General features: G+C 41.1%; 1 protein-coding gene across 2 annotated transcripts in view; it reads left to right on the top strand.

Annotated features, from left to right (window-relative positions):
• PAPLN (papilin, proteoglycan like sulfated glycoprotein) overlaps window positions 1-15,288 on the top strand; it is a 93,572-nt gene extending 78,284 nt beyond the window's left edge. For both annotated transcript variants that reach the window (XM_075843355.1, XM_075843356.1), the window contains 8 exons: window positions 95-232; window positions 1,928-2,055; window positions 2,528-2,672; window positions 3,181-3,312; window positions 5,744-5,871; window positions 6,387-6,495; window positions 10,130-10,305; window positions 11,705-15,288. In XM_075843355.1, coding sequence (XP_075699470.1) covers window positions 95-232; window positions 1,928-2,055; window positions 2,528-2,672; window positions 3,181-3,312; window positions 5,744-5,871; window positions 6,387-6,495; window positions 10,130-10,305; window positions 11,705-11,868 — 1,120 coding nt within the window. In that variant the 3' untranslated portion in view covers window positions 11,869-15,288. The remainder of the gene's footprint in view (window positions 1-94; window positions 233-1,927; window positions 2,056-2,527; window positions 2,673-3,180; window positions 3,313-5,743; window positions 5,872-6,386; window positions 6,496-10,129; window positions 10,306-11,704) is intronic.
• Window positions 15,289-17,345: the final 2,057 nt, after the last annotated feature.

Raw genomic sequence — 17,345 nt, forward strand, 5'->3', positions numbered from 1 at the left:
AAATCAGACAACCCCTTTTAAGTAGGTTTGTGGTTTAAGTCTGTCATATACTTTTGAAGTAATTATTATTATTTTTTTCCTGGTCTGGCTGTAGAATTATTTTGGACAAGGCAGAATCCTCAGCCATGGAGGCATCAGTTGGACAAACAATCCGTCTACTTTGCAGGGTCAGTGATTACCCTTTCCCCAGAGTAGAGTGGCAGAAAGATGGAAGTCCTGTGTCCTCCACCAGGTCAGAAGGCTACAATTATTTGTGTCATTTAATTATATTTTGAAAGCTAAAAAACTGTACGACTGGATATGATTTGCCAGTATCATGGAGCTCTGTGTGACATTGGCTATTCTACTATTACTCTTGATAAAAAAATAAAAAAAAAGTTTCCTATACTAAACATTTATTTTGCGTAAAATAGACCATGAATACAAGTCAGATTGGTGGGGGTTCTGCAGGCAAGACTACTCCCACTGATCTAGAAAATTAACAAGGCCTGGTCTTCGTTTCAGATTTTTCACATGTCACTTCATAAACTTATGACTTTTTATTTAAAGGATAGCTGTCCTTTCTTAAAACATTATGATTTCAGTGATAGTGGGGGTCTCAGCATCCAGATGTCAGAAGTTTTATGAAATGACTGTGTTTAAATAAGATTTACATGTTATGTAAAGGCCCTTTTACGCGGGCCAATGATTGGGCAAGAAGGGTAGCAATCGGTCGTCGAACGTGCAAACGTTTGTTCATCGGCTGATGCGATGGTTCATGCATCCAAAATAATAGTTGCTAGTCGGCGGCACATCTCGCTGTATAAACAGGGGACGTGCTACCAACACGATGCAAATCTATGGGGACGTACGATCGTATTAAAGCGTAACTGAGCGCTCAACAGACTTCTGACATGTAAGAGTGACATTTTAGAAGATTTGATTGGTCGGGGTCCGATCACTGAGACCCCCACCTATTGCTAAAATGAAGCATCAGAGGTGCACGGGTGATCGCGGCGCAGTTTAGTTTTGGCTCTGCTTTTTTCCGTACACAGTTACATCGGCTCACCAGAGCGCGTCTGCTGCTTCGTTTTAGCTATCGGTGAGGGTCTCAGTGCTCGGACCCTCACCGATCAAAACTTCTGACATGTCACTATGACATGTCATAGGGTCACTAAACTTTCAAACAAACTTCTAACGATCGTTCGTCCCTGTACATTAATAATCGTTGCTCTTTGTGGATGGAGGTACGTGTTATATAGTTGATCGGTGCTCGTTTTGTCCAGCCAGTATTGGGACGTGTAAAAGTACTGTACCTTAACTAACGTGTGTTCACATCAGCATTGCTTTCCATTGAGGGGTTCCATCGGAGGTTTCCGTTGGGGGAATCCCTCAACTGAAAGGCAAACGTAAAAATTCAACCTTTTTTTGACGGAATCAATAACGCAAAGGGACCCTGTCACAACGGTGACAAATGGCAACCATTAGCAAAGTTTTCGGCACTATTGGGATCAATGGAGATGCAGACGGAAGCAAAGGTTTCCTTTTCCTTTCCGTTGAGGGGTTCCCCCGACAGAAACCCTCAACGGAAAGCAACGCTGATGTGAATAGGCCCTAAACATCTCTGTAGACCTCCAAAAACAGAACAAAAATTCCTTGAACAGGTCACTGTGCGAACGTAAAACAATTATTTGAAGTGAATGGGACAAAGCTACAATACCACACAAAATCTTATTGAAAGGTGTGCCACTGTTTTTGGTAGAAAGCAGCCATGTTTTTCTAATCTTGCACAACTTTAAGGGAAAGATAGAACATGCACACTGTCTAGATTTCCAAAAAGACATGGATACATTTGATTTCACTATTTCATGTTAATGGGATAAAGCTTTCTAACATTTTGCCATTGGAAAATCACTTGAATATATAATTATAATTTTTCGATCAACAGGCATACATACCAGTCAGACAGCTCTTTAGTGATCAGCAGCGTCCATCTTGAAGATGCTGGTACTTACATATGTAAGGTTTCAAATGGAAATCGCAGAGAGATACACAGAGTGCGGCTTCAAGTAAAGGGTTTGTTAATGACATCTTTGACAATATAATTCGCGGCTTTTTTTTTTTCTTTATAACCATAATTATCTGAAATCTATTTTAAGATGAAGGCCTTGTAGTGAGATAATTGAGAGGGGACGGTTACAATACAGTCTTACATGGAACCCCTACTGTATTAGATGTTAGGCCATGTTTACACCTGCGTTAAGCTTTTTGTTCTGCTCCGTCATAGGAGCAGGACAACAACAAATGAAAAAAAAAAAAAGTGCCTGATCCGTCGCTGGACGGAAACCAACGGCTCCTGAAGTAACCCATTGACTTTAATGGGTTCCGTCATGGTGTCCATTGTTTTCCGGAAGAAAACTGTGCAGCATGCTGCGCTATTTCTTTTACAGCATTTTGGATTGTATCTGCAACAGAGCCTTAGTATAACCATGTTTTGCTTGTTGACTTGAGCCACATACAACTTTGCTCTTTGATTTAACATTTGTAGAACCAGAGACGGGTGAACATCATAGAACACATGCCAATGGTCACGCGAGACGCCTTCATGAAGAGGTGAAGAGAACAGACTCTCTTACTGCTCAGACATCAAGAGACAACTCGCAGGGCAGTCGTAGTTCACACTCCGGGAGGAGGTATTCTAATATTACATTTAAAAAAAAAAGTGCTTTTTCACTTTGATATTTCAGCTCAAATGTATAGATTACCAGGTACAAGCTTTGAGGCAAATATTTTTATGGCCCCTAAGAAACTTTACAAAAAGTCTTGCTTAAAAAGAAATCCTATTCTGTATCTAAAGCTCCTATACAAACCTGTGTCTACATGGTTACAGACAAGAAAACCCGGTGTAATCTGACCCCGTAGTTGTAATCGCTCTCATCTATCCCCTATATCTTGCTAATTTACAGAATGTATGTTAGCAAGAAGTAAGAAGCAAATGGGGGGGGGGGGGCGGGGACGACTGCAGCATCAGGCTATACGAAGTTTGTTGTTTGTAGTCTGTAACCATGGAGACATGTATTTTTTTCCTAATTATTTCCAACAAAAAATTTGTTGCAAAGTTGAACATACCCTTTTATTTATACAAGGTATACTAAAATATTTGTTTATGTATAGTAGTAAAACGTGTTGTGATCTCTCTAGGACGTCTTTAACGGGGCCAATGGCAATGGAAGCAAATCTCGGACATCGAGCACGACTTTCTTGCAGTTTTGAAATCTCTCCCAGCACAATGGTAGAATGGCAAAAAGATGGGATGCCCTTGCCTTCCCCAAGGTATGATCGCTTAGCATAGCGGTGCCACAAATGCTTGTATTTTATAAAGTGGTTGTAAACAGAAAAGCAATAAAGTGCTCTGTAAGCAGCAGGATGTTGAATGTTCAGCACAACGTTGGCAAGGCGATATAAAAATGCTGATGACTGGCATTTCATTGTAAAAAATAAATGAAGCAATGCTTTTTTTATATGCATTCCCAATGCTTACAAAATCATATCGTTTTAAATGCTACCGTATAGTTATCCAAAAATAGAATATTGTAAAGAATACACTTCCCAGAATGCAAATCAAGAGAAAGCTCTGTGCAGCCATTGAGCCAGCACGGAATTCTGACAGATTTCAGCTCAAAGCTAACAAAAATGTGAATTTAGAGGACTATAAGGCTATGTTCACACAGGGCGGATACACTGCGTAAAAGTACGCAGCGTATACGCCCTGGGCGCTGCAGGGAATTCCTGCCGAAAAACCACCAAATAGTAAGCTTTTTGTCCGGAATGTCCACTGCGGAAAACTGCACTGAAAAAAAAAAAAAATGGATACCTACCATGGCGACACGTCCCTCTGACATTCTGAAGCCCTGGGATGACGTTTTGTTTCATGTGACCGCTGCAGCCTGTGATTGGTTAAACAGATAAAAACAAGGGGACATATATACACAAAAACACAGAAAAAGGCCATACTTACAAATGGACACAGACAGGTCAGAAACGCTGATGGAGTTAGGGACTCGCAAGACTGTGGATCCTTGTTGTGGATTGCGAGCTTGTGTCCTTTTTGCCAAAATGATCACTAATACCCCAGGTATTTTTCATTATTACTTATATTCACTTCTCTTGGACACAGCCGGGTCTTTGATGCTGGGAGAGTATGGTGTGCTGTTTGGCATAGTATACAGGGTAGCCCGCTCTATGTATTATCAAGGCGTCACAAATAGGCTTCTACCTGGCTATACACATTGCGCCTCATGACTTACACACTATCCCTCCATGTTTCACACACTTGCACCCCATTATTCATTTATTTTTATTTAGGCACTTTACTCATTACTGCCCCCTATATTTCACTTGCACATACACTATTCATTTATTATTTTTTACTACACATGTTATGCACCACACGCCACTCCCATCAAGACTAGTGGGAGTGGCTATTATTATTTAATGCACCTGCTCACTCTCCTTCGTCAGCGTTTCTGACCTGTCTGTGTCCATTTGTAAGTATGGCCTTTTCCTGTGTTTTAGCCTGTAATTGGCTGCAGCGGTCACATGGAATGAAACGTCATCCCAGGCGGCCGGCCTGAAGGAAGAAACACAGAATTCTGGGCAAATACAATTGACATGCTGCGTATTTAAAAAATCCACCACAGGTCAATTTTCTGAGCGTTTTGTCCCGCTCAGCATTTCTTCAGCATGTGGACGGGATTTGTTCAAATCTTATCCACTTTACTGTTACTGTATTATGCTGCGGATTTTCTGCAACTAATTCCATTGCGGAAAATCTGCAGTATTTATGCTACGTGTACACTTGCCCTAAGGCCGGGTTCCCAAGTAGCGTAAAACCTGCAGCGTAAAAGTTAATAACTTGACCTGCGGTGCGGAATTTAATTCCACAGCATGTCAACTTATGCTGTGTTTTTGTTCATTTTCCATTGCGGGTTTTCCCCATTGAATTCAATGGGGATGAAAACCTGCAACAGAAAGCCCAGCGTTGTGGTGTTTGCGGTGTAATCGCAGCGTTTCCGCCGCAAAAATCGCAACACCGGAAGAAAATTAACATACTTGCCCAGAACTCCCTCCTTCTTCATGCAGTCCGGCCTCCTGGGATGACGTTGCGTCTCATGTGACCGCTGCAGCCAATCACAGGCTCTAGCGTCACATGGCCTGAAACGTCATCCAGGGAGGCTAGAGCGGACGTCCGAGGAGGGAGGGGGTAAGTATGAACAGCTTTCCTCCGCAGCGGAATTTCCATCCAAAAAAAAAAACGCACCACAATGTGGTGCGATTTTTCGGACAGAATGTCCTGCGAGTTCCAGGTCGGACACCCGTGAGTTATAAGCAGTGTATCCGTCCCGTAGGAACCCAGCCTAAGGGTGTATTCACATGCGACCAATTTTGTTGCAGAAAGTCCTGTGACTGCAAAGCAAGTTCCATTCATCTGAATGGAATTTGCAGAAATGTATGCACCTGTTGCAGAAACATTCGCAGATATTTCTGTAACAAAATCTGCCGCTTGTCAATCTACCCCAATAGAGGCTGTAATTCATGATCCGTACAAGATAAGAAATGCAATGTATTTACAAAGTTACTTACATTTTTATATTAATTATGTCTATATGTAAACCGTAAAACTAATGTTCCCTTATGAACAATATTAAACACCAATGAACAACCATTTGTGATCACAACACTGTATCTTGCCATATTTTTGCAGGTACAGAAAACATGCAGACGGTTCTCTTGTTATAAGTCGTGTGATCTCAGAAGATGAGGGACTCTACACATGTGTGACTACAACTGGATCCCGGAGGGAATTCAAACAAATACAACTTAAAATCAGAGGTTGGTTGAAATCGCACGGACTCCGAGAGCACATAATATAGAGAGAGGACGGAGCAAGTATAATCTCAAACATATGAACCTTACTAACGGTTAGGATGTATTCACATGACTTCAACCAACAACATGGCCTCTGACTATTTTACTATTTCCATTTCAATGCTATAAGAAGAGATAAGCTGATCTGCTGGTCCATAGAATACAATGGAAGAATCACTTTTAGAGAATTGGTCAATTGACTCCTCTCTCACCAATGCATTTTAATGGCAAATCAAAAACTTTAATTTGGTGAAAAAAGTTGTGCCTCATCTGTAGTTAAAACCTAACCTACGGGTTTTGTTCTAAGGAGGTGGTCACACTACGAAAGCCTGGAATGTGTCCTGGCAATATTTCAATAGGCATGTCTTTGTCAGCACTATGTTCCCTATAAGTGACTGCCATGAACTTCTATTTTGTTTTTTTTTACATGTATACAAGACAATCTGATTTAATGTGGAATACAAAATTTCTTTGTCCAGGGGAGCTGAAAATCACTGAGCCGCCCAGTGGTGTTACGGTGTCAGAAGGGGAAGATGCTTCTCTGCGCTGTGTGGTTAGAGGTGACAATGTCAACGTTCAGTGGTCAAGGTAAAACGTTTTTTTGTTTTGTACCCCACTAAGAAAAAAGGTTTCCAATGAGCAATCGTATCGAATTGGACTCAGTCGTTGAACAGGGCCTGTACCGTGCACAATTACAAACAGTTCTGTACTATGGAGTAGCAGGCACTATGTGTGTGGCCATAGTGTGCCTCTGTACAACACTTATTACAGGGAAGCATTGTCCCTAGGGGAGAAGATCTCCACAATAATGCATCAGATAGTACAAGGCATTATTATTATTTTTTTTATCTCTCCCAGATTAGGTGTGAATCAGAGAGGGGCTATTAAAAATGTACCCCTTCATATTAAACTGGGGGCATACAGAGGAATCATATGGGCCCATACACTTTTTTTTTTAGCAGTGCGATATTATAGCTCTGTAGTATTCAGTTCTTAGACACGGCAATATTAAGGCTCTGTACAAGATGGCTAGACTGGTCGTATTCAATAGCATTTAGACTGCAGGCAGCCAGGCTCGATAGTGACTTCAGCTACATCATCTCAACATCTCTATAGGTTGGGAAAGTAGAGGGTAAATAATACTTTATGTACAATTTTAATTCTCCTATACTAAATGCGCTAGTTCGTGCACATCTTTGAATAATAAGGGCACATTCACACGGTCGTATAGTCCATATTAGGTCTACATCTCTATATACACTCAACATTGTAATTGCAACACCAAGAAGGACAAGCCGTAATGTTATGCAATTTGAGGAAGCAGCAGGTGTCGCCAAGATCTGCAAATGTTCACATTTTCAAGCACCTAGCTGTGGCACGTGGGAGAGACTTAAAAATAACCCTTTGCTTTCAATCTGACTTTTTTATGCCACATGAAACCTCAAAAATCAGATGACACGTTGTGGGATGATTGTGCGATTCCACCTGTTTGTCGATGTGCCAGTTATCGCCACTTGTTGCAAACTGAGAGGACAGAATCCTTGAACTGAGAGACCTTGGTTGATCACTATGCGCGTAGGCGGAGATGTCAGCACTGTTCAACATTGCGTGTCCCAGAGATTGGGAAAACAACGACTAACAGGAATGACCGCAAGAGGTTCTTGGAGGTGAACCTCTGCACGGCCGGATCATCTGATTCGAAGAATGGCGCATAGTGATCCATTTTGTACTCCAAGTGAAATTGGACGCCACATCCCAAGCCTAGGGCGACAATCTGTTTCTTCACAAACCATCAGAAGGCGTTTGAATGTCTGGCAGGTAGCCCAATGTCATGCAGCTACAGGTGTTCCATTGACCACACGTCACCTCTCTCAAAAGCGATCATGGTACACAGCAAGACGGCAATGGAGGCTGGAATGAAGGTCTATCCTCTTCATCAACGACTCCCGCTTTTGTCTCGGACACAATGATAGCCAGAGATTGGTCTGGAGACCACTTGGGCAACGCCATGAAGATGCCTTCACAATGGAATGTCACACCAGTTCTACTCCCAGGATTATGGTGCCGGGTGGTATAATGTACGGTTGCCGGGCACCTAGAGTCTTCATTCCATGTATACTAACAGCTCGGTGTTACATTGATTTGGTCGTTTAACCAGTGTTACGGCCATTTCTCCAGTGTGTCCCAAAAGCTGTTTTTCAGCGTGGAATAACATTCCTCAGACAACCATGAATAACCTCATTAATAGCATGAGAAGGCGTGTAAGTCAGAATGTTTCTGCACATGGCACTCAAACTCTATACTGAATAAATGAAGATGTTTGGAATATTTTGTTTACACGTTATGATTTGAATATCATTAACATGTCTATCGATCCTGTGATTTCCAGAATTCCCAAACTTTTCCTTCTTGGTGTTGCAATTTCAATGTTGAGGAGTGTATCTTTCCAAAAACAGGAGTGAATCTCTTCAGAGGAAATTTTTATTTTTTTTGCCCAATATATAGATGCGGACCATACATCTGGTTGTGTAAATGCATTCCCAATGAAATAAACTCTGGTTAAGTAAAGGTTTTTCAGAGTCATTTGGATTGATTTCCACTGCTAAAGTATAAAGTGAAGTTACACATACATATTTTTTTTTTTCATAAAAGTATATTAGTATGTATGTGGAGAGTTTTGTTTATTGGGTTAAAACTAGTAAGACAACTTTAGGCCAGATGCATACAGGGAGGCGTTCACAAATTCTCTTTTATATGCAGGCCGTGTCATGAATTAAGTGCCTACATCTACCTAACTGAATATATTTAATCTGGATTGAATATATTCAATGTGTAATGGACAATCAGAATATATACATGATCTTCCTCTTTTTCCAATGTAATTTTGATGATTATTTTTTTTTTGGTAACGTAAAATCTTTTTTCTGACTAGTTAAAAAGGAAAAGCCAACAAAAGAAAACCGTACAACTTTTTAAAAGGAAAAAAAAAACAACAACTCTTGATGGGGCAGAAATAAAAGCAAGAATAAACCTTCCATCAGGTCCAGAATAAGCCCATCAACAGAAAAAAAAATATCTGGCTGAGAGCCCTTTCCCCAAATGAACTCGGCGAGAAAAAGATTGTACGATGGGTAACAAAAATCAGAAGACTGTAGGGTGTCCAAAAGCAGTCCCTAGGGGAGGGAACAAGAACCAGAAAATAAGCTGGTAAATAAATGTTGTCGTGGAATACACTGCTGTCTGCAGAACCTTTTAGAAAAATATGCAATATGGCTCACCAATAGCCAATCTGATTCAACGAACGACGGTAGCTTCGCGTGTTGCCAGACCTTTACAAGAAACGTCTGGTATGATGGAAAGAGTCGGACCAGCAGAAAAAAAATGGTCTGATTTGAAGAGCTTGAAACGCAGAGATGGTGTAGGGAGCAATCCCTAAGATGGGAAGGCGAGCGGGGCAGAAGGAGGGATGACTGCACAATATCCTTGTTCAGATGGAAGGGGGATGCCACCTTTGGCAAAAAGGAACAGGGCGGAGAACCGCATAGTCTTGGTAAAGCAAGAGGAAGGAAGAGCGACAGTAAAAAGCAGCCATTGCTGATGCCTGTCGGATGGATGACTGGCAATTTTTTTTGTGTGGCGGTTGCACATTCCAAGAAAGAAGGCGGAGAAAAATCTCAGAGGCTCAAAAGGAGACTATTGCATGGCTTCAAGAACCAGGTTGAGGTACAAAGGAATTGTAGGGTGTCTGTAAGGGGGGACTGCAAGAGCGAGACCCCCCCCCCCTGGAGAAAAGTCTGCATGTCTCGATCACTGAAAGAGAAAGGAGAGGGCTGAAACCTGCTGTTTGAGAGAACTAATGCTTAAGTCCAAGATCCAATAACCTTTGGAGAAAGGATAATAAAAAAAAAAAAAACAGTGTCTCCCACTGTCACTAAGCGAAAACTGGTTCGCTCGGTAATTGCAGGAAACATATAGACTGTGTAGAAGGAGCTGACACATGACTTGGTGTCCGGTTCCTAGTGGCAGGAGCATATACTCAGTCTTCTGTGTACCCTACTGACACGATAAGAGAAATATGAATATCCTATGTTGTAGTCAATCATTTGTGATACTGTAGCTCTTTGATCGCCGATTTTATAATACAAGCAATCCGAGAAGTAGATTGATGCCCTCCATACGTTAAGGATACTGTTCACCTGACTGCCCTAATGTCTCCCACTAGGAATGGTTTTCCAGTGCAACCAGATGGACAACATACATACGTATCACACGATGGCAGCCTGGTTATAAGGAACACCAAAGCATCAGATGAGGGATCCTATACATGCAATGCATACAGTGGCACACATTCCATCAGTGCTAGTGCAGAAGTCACAGTGAACAGGCAAAAGCCAGCAGGTGAGTTATATGCATTGTTTAATTCCTTTAAAATTTGCATTGTGCCCAATTTGCAAGGCCCTGTTTACATTCGCATCTGACTTCCGTTAATGGGTTCCTTTCGACCTTTCAGTCAGAAGAACCGATGAATGGAAAGCCAAACTGAAACCATTGCATCCGTTTGCATTACCATTGATTTCAATCGTAATGCTTCAGTTCAGTTTTTTTTTTCCGGAAATCATAGCGCAGTCTACTACGCTATTGTTTCTGTGAAAAACTCAAGCCTTATGGAACAGAAAAACGGCAACGGAAAAATTACCATTGAAATCAATGGTAATGCAAACGGAAGCTATGGTTTCTGTTTGGCGTTCTATTCATGGGTTCCTAAGACAGAAAGGTTGAATGGAACCGATGAACGGAACTAGACGCTGATGTGAACAGGCCTTTATAGCCTTCAAGTGGTATTGCAGTGTCCGCAACCAAAAATAGTGCGGAATTGATACAGAAAATATATTGTCTTGAAAATTGTTTAGCTTTTTATTATAAAATCTCTCTGCTTGCTTTCATTCAATAGGGAAGCTTCAATGTTCACTCCCAGTGGATACAAATCTGATCTCATGTAATGTTTACACAGGGGCATCGTTCGTTACAGTACAGTTATCAGAGCAGTTTCCTGTAACGAGCTGAGCACCTGTATCACATGACCAGGAGAGATTATTTTTTTCCACTATTGAATGACTATTGAATGACAACAAGCAGAGATCTTAAAGTTGAGGTATTGATCAAGTATATTGGATAATTCTTACTTAAAATGACTTTTATTCGTTACACAATAAATACTCTTATTTTCCATAAAACGTAATACCACTTTAAGTATCCGTTTAAAGCAATAATCATAAAGCGCCACAGCAACTTTTTTTTTAAAAATTTACCTATTTGGAGATATATATATATATAGGATAAATAGTGTATACAGCATCAATATTGGTGTTCCACTCACCCTGCACAGAGCCCATGTTGAATGTGGTGGTCCTGAATATGTTGCTGACACGTGCATTCAATATCCCTAGCCTGCTGGCCTCTGTTGGGTGGCCTTCAGCACACAAATCCCTGCATGTAAGTGGGTGCAAGGATTTGTAGTTATGCACAAATGCAGATAAAGAGGACAATAAATAGCACAATACATAAGTATTGCAGTGTATTAAATGATCGCTTGTTCAAGTCTCATAAGGTGACAAAAAAAGAAAGTATAGAAACACGTACAAAAAAAAAGATAAAAATACTAAAAGCTTATAAAGTTATTTAAAAAAAAAAGATGTTATAAAATGACTATGTTCAGTGACAAATGCTTAAAAATTACGTGTGACGAGCGCTCTCTCTATAAAAATCTGACCGTTTAATCATTTTATTTTCTCCTCAGCCTCATCCACAGATCCGAATAATGAATGCATTGACCACCCTGAATTGGCCAACTGTGACCTTATAGTTTATGCCCAGCTTTGTACCAATGAGTACTACAGCAGCTTCTGTTGTGCCAGCTGCTCTAGACATCGCTCAGAACACAGTCAGAGACACCAGGGCTGAGAGACATTTCTGAAAAACATCCTCCTTAAATGACCGCAAACAACCTGGAGCAACCTCGCCAGCTTCAATGCACCCAGATGTGTACAATACAAATGGATTCAACGTTATCTCGGAGGTTGCTCTACAAAGCACCACTTAAGTGTATAAGTACGGACCATTACCTAAAAAATTACTGTACTGTATTAGGTTTTTTCTTTTTACCCACCCCCCTGCAAAAAAAACAACCCAAAAAACAAAACAAAAATTTCAGTTAGCGAGATGTAAAAATCTAAATGTGTAAACTTACAATTCAAATGTAGCACAGAACCTTATAACACAATGTAAAGATGAGCGATCGCACTGAATCTAGTGACATTCTGGTTCTCTACTTCAGTCCAGTATATTGGGACATTCTGTATAGTTTCTAGATTTAATTTACAATCTCGCAACGAAGGCTGAGGTTCACACAAAGAATAAATATTACACTATGGAACCATTCTATTCTACATATCCGCACCAAAATGTGCAACATTTTTTGCTGAATTTGTTGCGGTTGTCACACATTGCACAAACGAGATCCATGGCATATGGGCGGTATGTCTAGAATCTACGATGTAAGTGAAACCGGGTTCTTTAAAACTTAATTTACACAGTGTCCTTTTACTTTGTTGCAGAATTTGGGTGGGAATTCTGCAACCGAAATTCAACAAATACGTGATGTGTGAACCCGGTCTTAGCATAATAAGAGACATGACTTGTTTCACGTGATGGTTATAAACTAAAGCCATGATGCCAAAAGCCCGACATTTTTCATTGCAGTGTGACAGTCAGTGAGTGACACACAATGCATCTCTACAAATAGTCATTGATTTGTAACAGTAACAAGTCAGAATTCACAGTCTAGCTCCAGGGCTCATTCAGATTGGTGTATTGTACCTGTTCATATTCTGAATATAACCGCTGGACCACCTACAGTTGTACTAAACCAAACTTACACCACTATAGGGATCTATGGTGTTGTAACCTCAGTTCAGTAAAAACGCCTTACTTTAGAAATATGGGTGCAAATTGCTGGCCGGAAAGAGGTCTAGGGTCGCATTCACACTTATGGCTGTAACACAGACTACAAATACAGCTGTGTGATTGTGTCTCCAATAGCAGTATTCCGATGGCACCAGGAAAGCTAAGGGTCAGTTCACACAGAGTTTTTTGACACGGAAACCGCGTGGGAAAACACGCCAAAAAAAGCCTCCCATTGATTTTAATGGGAGGCGGAGGCGTTTTTTTCCCCCACGAGTGGAAAAACTGTCTCGCAGGAAAAAGCAGCGACATGCCCTGTCGTGGGGCGTTTAGGTCTCCGACCTCCCACTCTGACCTCCCGTTGACATCAATGGGAGGCAGAGAAAGCATATTTCACTGCATTTTTTGCCCGCGGCACTCAATGGCCGTGGGCGAAAAACGCCGCAAAAATCGGCGTGCAGGCAGAGCAAAATCTGCCTCAAAAATTCCAAACTAAATTTTGGGGCAGATTTTCCGCCTGCAAAAAACTCAGTGTGAACCCAGCCTAAGAATTTAAGTGTTGCTAAACTTTAGTATTAAAAAGAAAAAAACGCAACAAACACCACATGATAAAAACAAAGTAGGAGTTAATATTTTAGATGGCAAATAATCTTTTACTCATAAGACTTTATCATTCCTGTTAGTGTATATTGATACTTAAAACTTTTAGAGTGTTTTCGTTGCCCACTAGTTAAAGGGGTTGTCTGGTTTCAATAAATTTATATTCTTTTTTGTATAAGAAAGTTTTCCAATATACTTTGTGTATTAATTCCTCACGGTTTTTAAGACCTCGGCTTGTTACTCAGTAGAAACATTCATATTTTTTTTACTTCCAGTGGATAGAATTCTGTACATGATCAGGTGCTGGGATAGTTAGAAGACACAGCTCTGATACACACACTGTAAGGCTGGGTTCACACGACCTATTTTCAGACGTAATGGAGGCGTTTTACGCCTCGAATTACGTCTGAAAAAACGGCTCCAATACGTCGGCAAACATCTGCCCATTACTTTCAATGGGTCTTACGGTGTACTGTGCCGACGACCTGTCATTTTACGCGTCGTTGTCCAAAGACGGCGCGTAAAATTACAGCCTCGTCAAAAGAAGTGCAGGGCACTTCTTGGGACGTAATTGGAGCTGTTTTTCATTGACTCCAATGAAGAACAGCTCCAAATTATGTCCGTAAAAGACGACGCGAAAAACGCGAGTACATGCAATTACGTCTGAAATTCAGGAGTGCTCTTCTCCTGAAAACAGCGCCGTAATTTCAGACGTAATTGCAGTTATCGTGTGCACATACCCTAAGGGCTCATTCAGACGAACGTGAATAACGTCCGTGTGCTGTGCATGGAAATCACGCACAGCACAGGGACCCATTGATTTCAATGGGACCGTTCACACATGCAGGAGTTTTCATGCAGCGAGAGTCCATTGCGTGAAACTCACCATGTCCTATATTGGTGCGTTATCACGCACCTACGCGCCCATTGAAGTCAATGGGTGCGTGAAAACCACGCACCGCACATGGATGTACATACGTGTACAGCGCATGATTTGCGCATCAATTCAATTGAAAATAATAAAAAATAAAAATAAATGATGTGCTTTGCGAGTGTGTGAATAACGCATGCCACTCGCAAAGCACGCTGATGCATAACAGACCAGATTCACACGTGTGGATCGGATACGTGAATGTAGCCTAAGGGTATGTTCACACGCTAACCAAAAAACTGCTATAAAATACGGAGCTGTTTTCAAGCGAAAACAGCCTCTGAATTTCAGCAGTTTTTTTTACGCCTGTTTTTGGAGCGTTTTTCTATAGACCCAATGAAAAACGGTTCCAAAAAGGTCTTCTCAAGAAGTGACAAGCACTTCTTTTTACGGGGTGTTTTTTCCGCACCGTTCTTTCAAATGACGACGTAAAAAAGCTCCCCGTCAGAGTGAAATGCCGTTTCTCCCAATGAAATCAATGGCCAGATGTTTGGAGGCATTCCGCTTCCGTATTTTATGGCCCGAAAAACGGCTGAAAATAAGCAGTGTTACGTATCCTAACAGACACAGGTGCAGGGCTTGTTACAATCACATGACCATGGGGAGAATTTTATCCACTGGAAGTAAACCATGAATATTCCTACTGAATAAGCAGAGATCTTAAAAACCATGAGGAAATCATACAGAAAGGATATTGGAAAATTGTATAACTTTTAAATTATACAAAAAATAACATTAGCTAAAACCAGACAAACTCCTTAAGGCTTCGTTCACATCTGCGTTGGGGTCCCGTTCCGTATGAGGTTTCCGTCTCCATTGATTTCAATGGTGACTGATCCGGTTCCCGTGGGTCTCTGTTGTGCACCGGACCCGTCGTTTTGCCGGAAGCAATAGCATAGTCAACTACGTTATTGCTTCTGCCAAAACGACGGGTTCGGTGCACAACAGATACAAACGGAAAGCACGGGCACCGGATCAGTCACCATTGAAATCAATGGTGATGAAGATGGAAACCTCTGGTTTCTGTTCGTGTCAGTTTGTGTCTGTTCAGGGTCCTGTTCTGACGGAAACCTCAGAACGGAACCCCAATGCAGATGTGAACAGAGCCGAATCTTAAAGGGTTTGTCTCACAAAACACATGTATCCCCTATCCACATGGTAGGGGATACATGTGGGACCGCTAAGACCCCCAGCGATAAGGAGAACGGGAAACCAAAAGTCCCCGAAGAGCTCCATGAGACTTCCGTGGTCTGTGTCCAGCAGCTCCATAGAAATTAAAGGTGCGCCGGTCGTGCTTGTGCACATCCGTGACCAGTTTTCCATTCATTTCTATGGAGCTGCCGGACACAGACCCCGGAAGTCCCATGCTTCTCATGGAGAACTTCGGGGGACTTTGGGTTTCCTGATCGCTGGGGGTAACAGCGGTCAGACCCCCAGCAATCACACATGTATCGCCTGTCCTGTGGATAGAAGATGCATGTGTTTTGTGGGACATCCCCTTTAATTATTATGTTGTTTTACGGTGTATAATCTGAATTAACAGGCGAGCAGGGATAAATGTACAGGGTCAACTATAGGTGGCCAAAGACCTAAGGGTATAACGTTTTGAACCAATAGCAATCCTGTGGGACTGTAATTTTTAGTGAACTTGCTTCAAACTGTATTGTTAAGGCTATAATGACAACAAATATACTCCAATATAAAATGCAAGTTACAATTTTCCATGGCAAAATTATTCCAATTGTAGCAGATTATTTTGCATGTTTAGTGTTCTAGGATGAAGATACTGAATAAATAATGACTCATTTTATTGACAGGAAAGAAGTCTATGCCTGTTTCAAATTGAATCAACTTTAGGTCAAAAGTTCCGTGCGGATTAATTCATCAATATATCTTTAAAGCCGCTGAAACTCTTTTTTACCGATACAGAGCTCTAAAATACCTACATAGAAATATATTTAAAGAGGTATATCCAGAATCAACAGTTATTGCCTATCTAGAAGATAGGTGATAATTGTCTGCTCGCTAGGGCCCCCACCAATCGCAAGAACAAAGGTCCCGAACTCCTGGTTCCTCCTCACTGCTGGACCGCAGTGGTTGCCTGTTTCCATCAGTTCCATAGAATTTGAATGGAGTGGCAAGCGCAAGCTTGACCTCTCTATTCAAGTTCCTCCTCACTGTGGGGGTCGTATTGAGTAGGAACGGGGAGAGGGGTTAATTACCTTAATTCGTGGGATCGGCGGGGGTCCCAGAAATCAGACAATTATTACCTATCCGGTGGATAGGTGCTAATCGTAAATTCCAGTGCAATCCCTTTAAGAAGATAACATGCAAGCTGCCTGCATCACCATTTAAGTGACACTTACCGCATACTGTGTTATTGAGTTCAATATATAAACTGTATACAGTAAGCTCCCTCTAGTGGTCACCGCAGGCAGCCACAATATTATAATTTAACATTGTCAATGCAGGGGATTTTGAGCTTAGTATAAAAAAAAAAAAAAAAAATCTGAGCTCTAACCTTTTACAAGGATATATCTTTAAGAAATTGATCAGGACATGTTTTTTTTTTAGTTTTTTTTGAAAAGGTCTAAAATTAAGTGAATGTCCACTAATGAACACCATTTTAAGTCTTGCACCGAGCAGTTGTACGTAGGTTGTGGATAACCCTATGCTTCCAGATAAGTAGTTTTTAACTAGTTTCAACAAGGAGAGTAAAATATTAACATAAGGATTCTTAAGATTAAAATATATAACGAGAGATCATTTTTGTTAACTAGAACATGTGAATAAGGAATTAAATAAAGTTGATCTTCAGAAAGAGAAGAAAATATATTCTATTTAATTGAATAGTGTGGACACAATGGTTGTGTTTTTCTTGAATGCTGACTGACAAAGTGGTGTATTCCACTGAAGGGGAGAGAAATGATCGTGACCGGTGAAATTA

Source organism: Rhinoderma darwinii, chromosome 12 (genome assembly GCF_050947455.1).
Source record: "Rhinoderma darwinii isolate aRhiDar2 chromosome 12, aRhiDar2.hap1, whole genome shotgun sequence".
Lineage (NCBI taxonomy): Eukaryota > Metazoa > Chordata > Amphibia > Anura > Rhinodermatidae > Rhinoderma > Rhinoderma darwinii.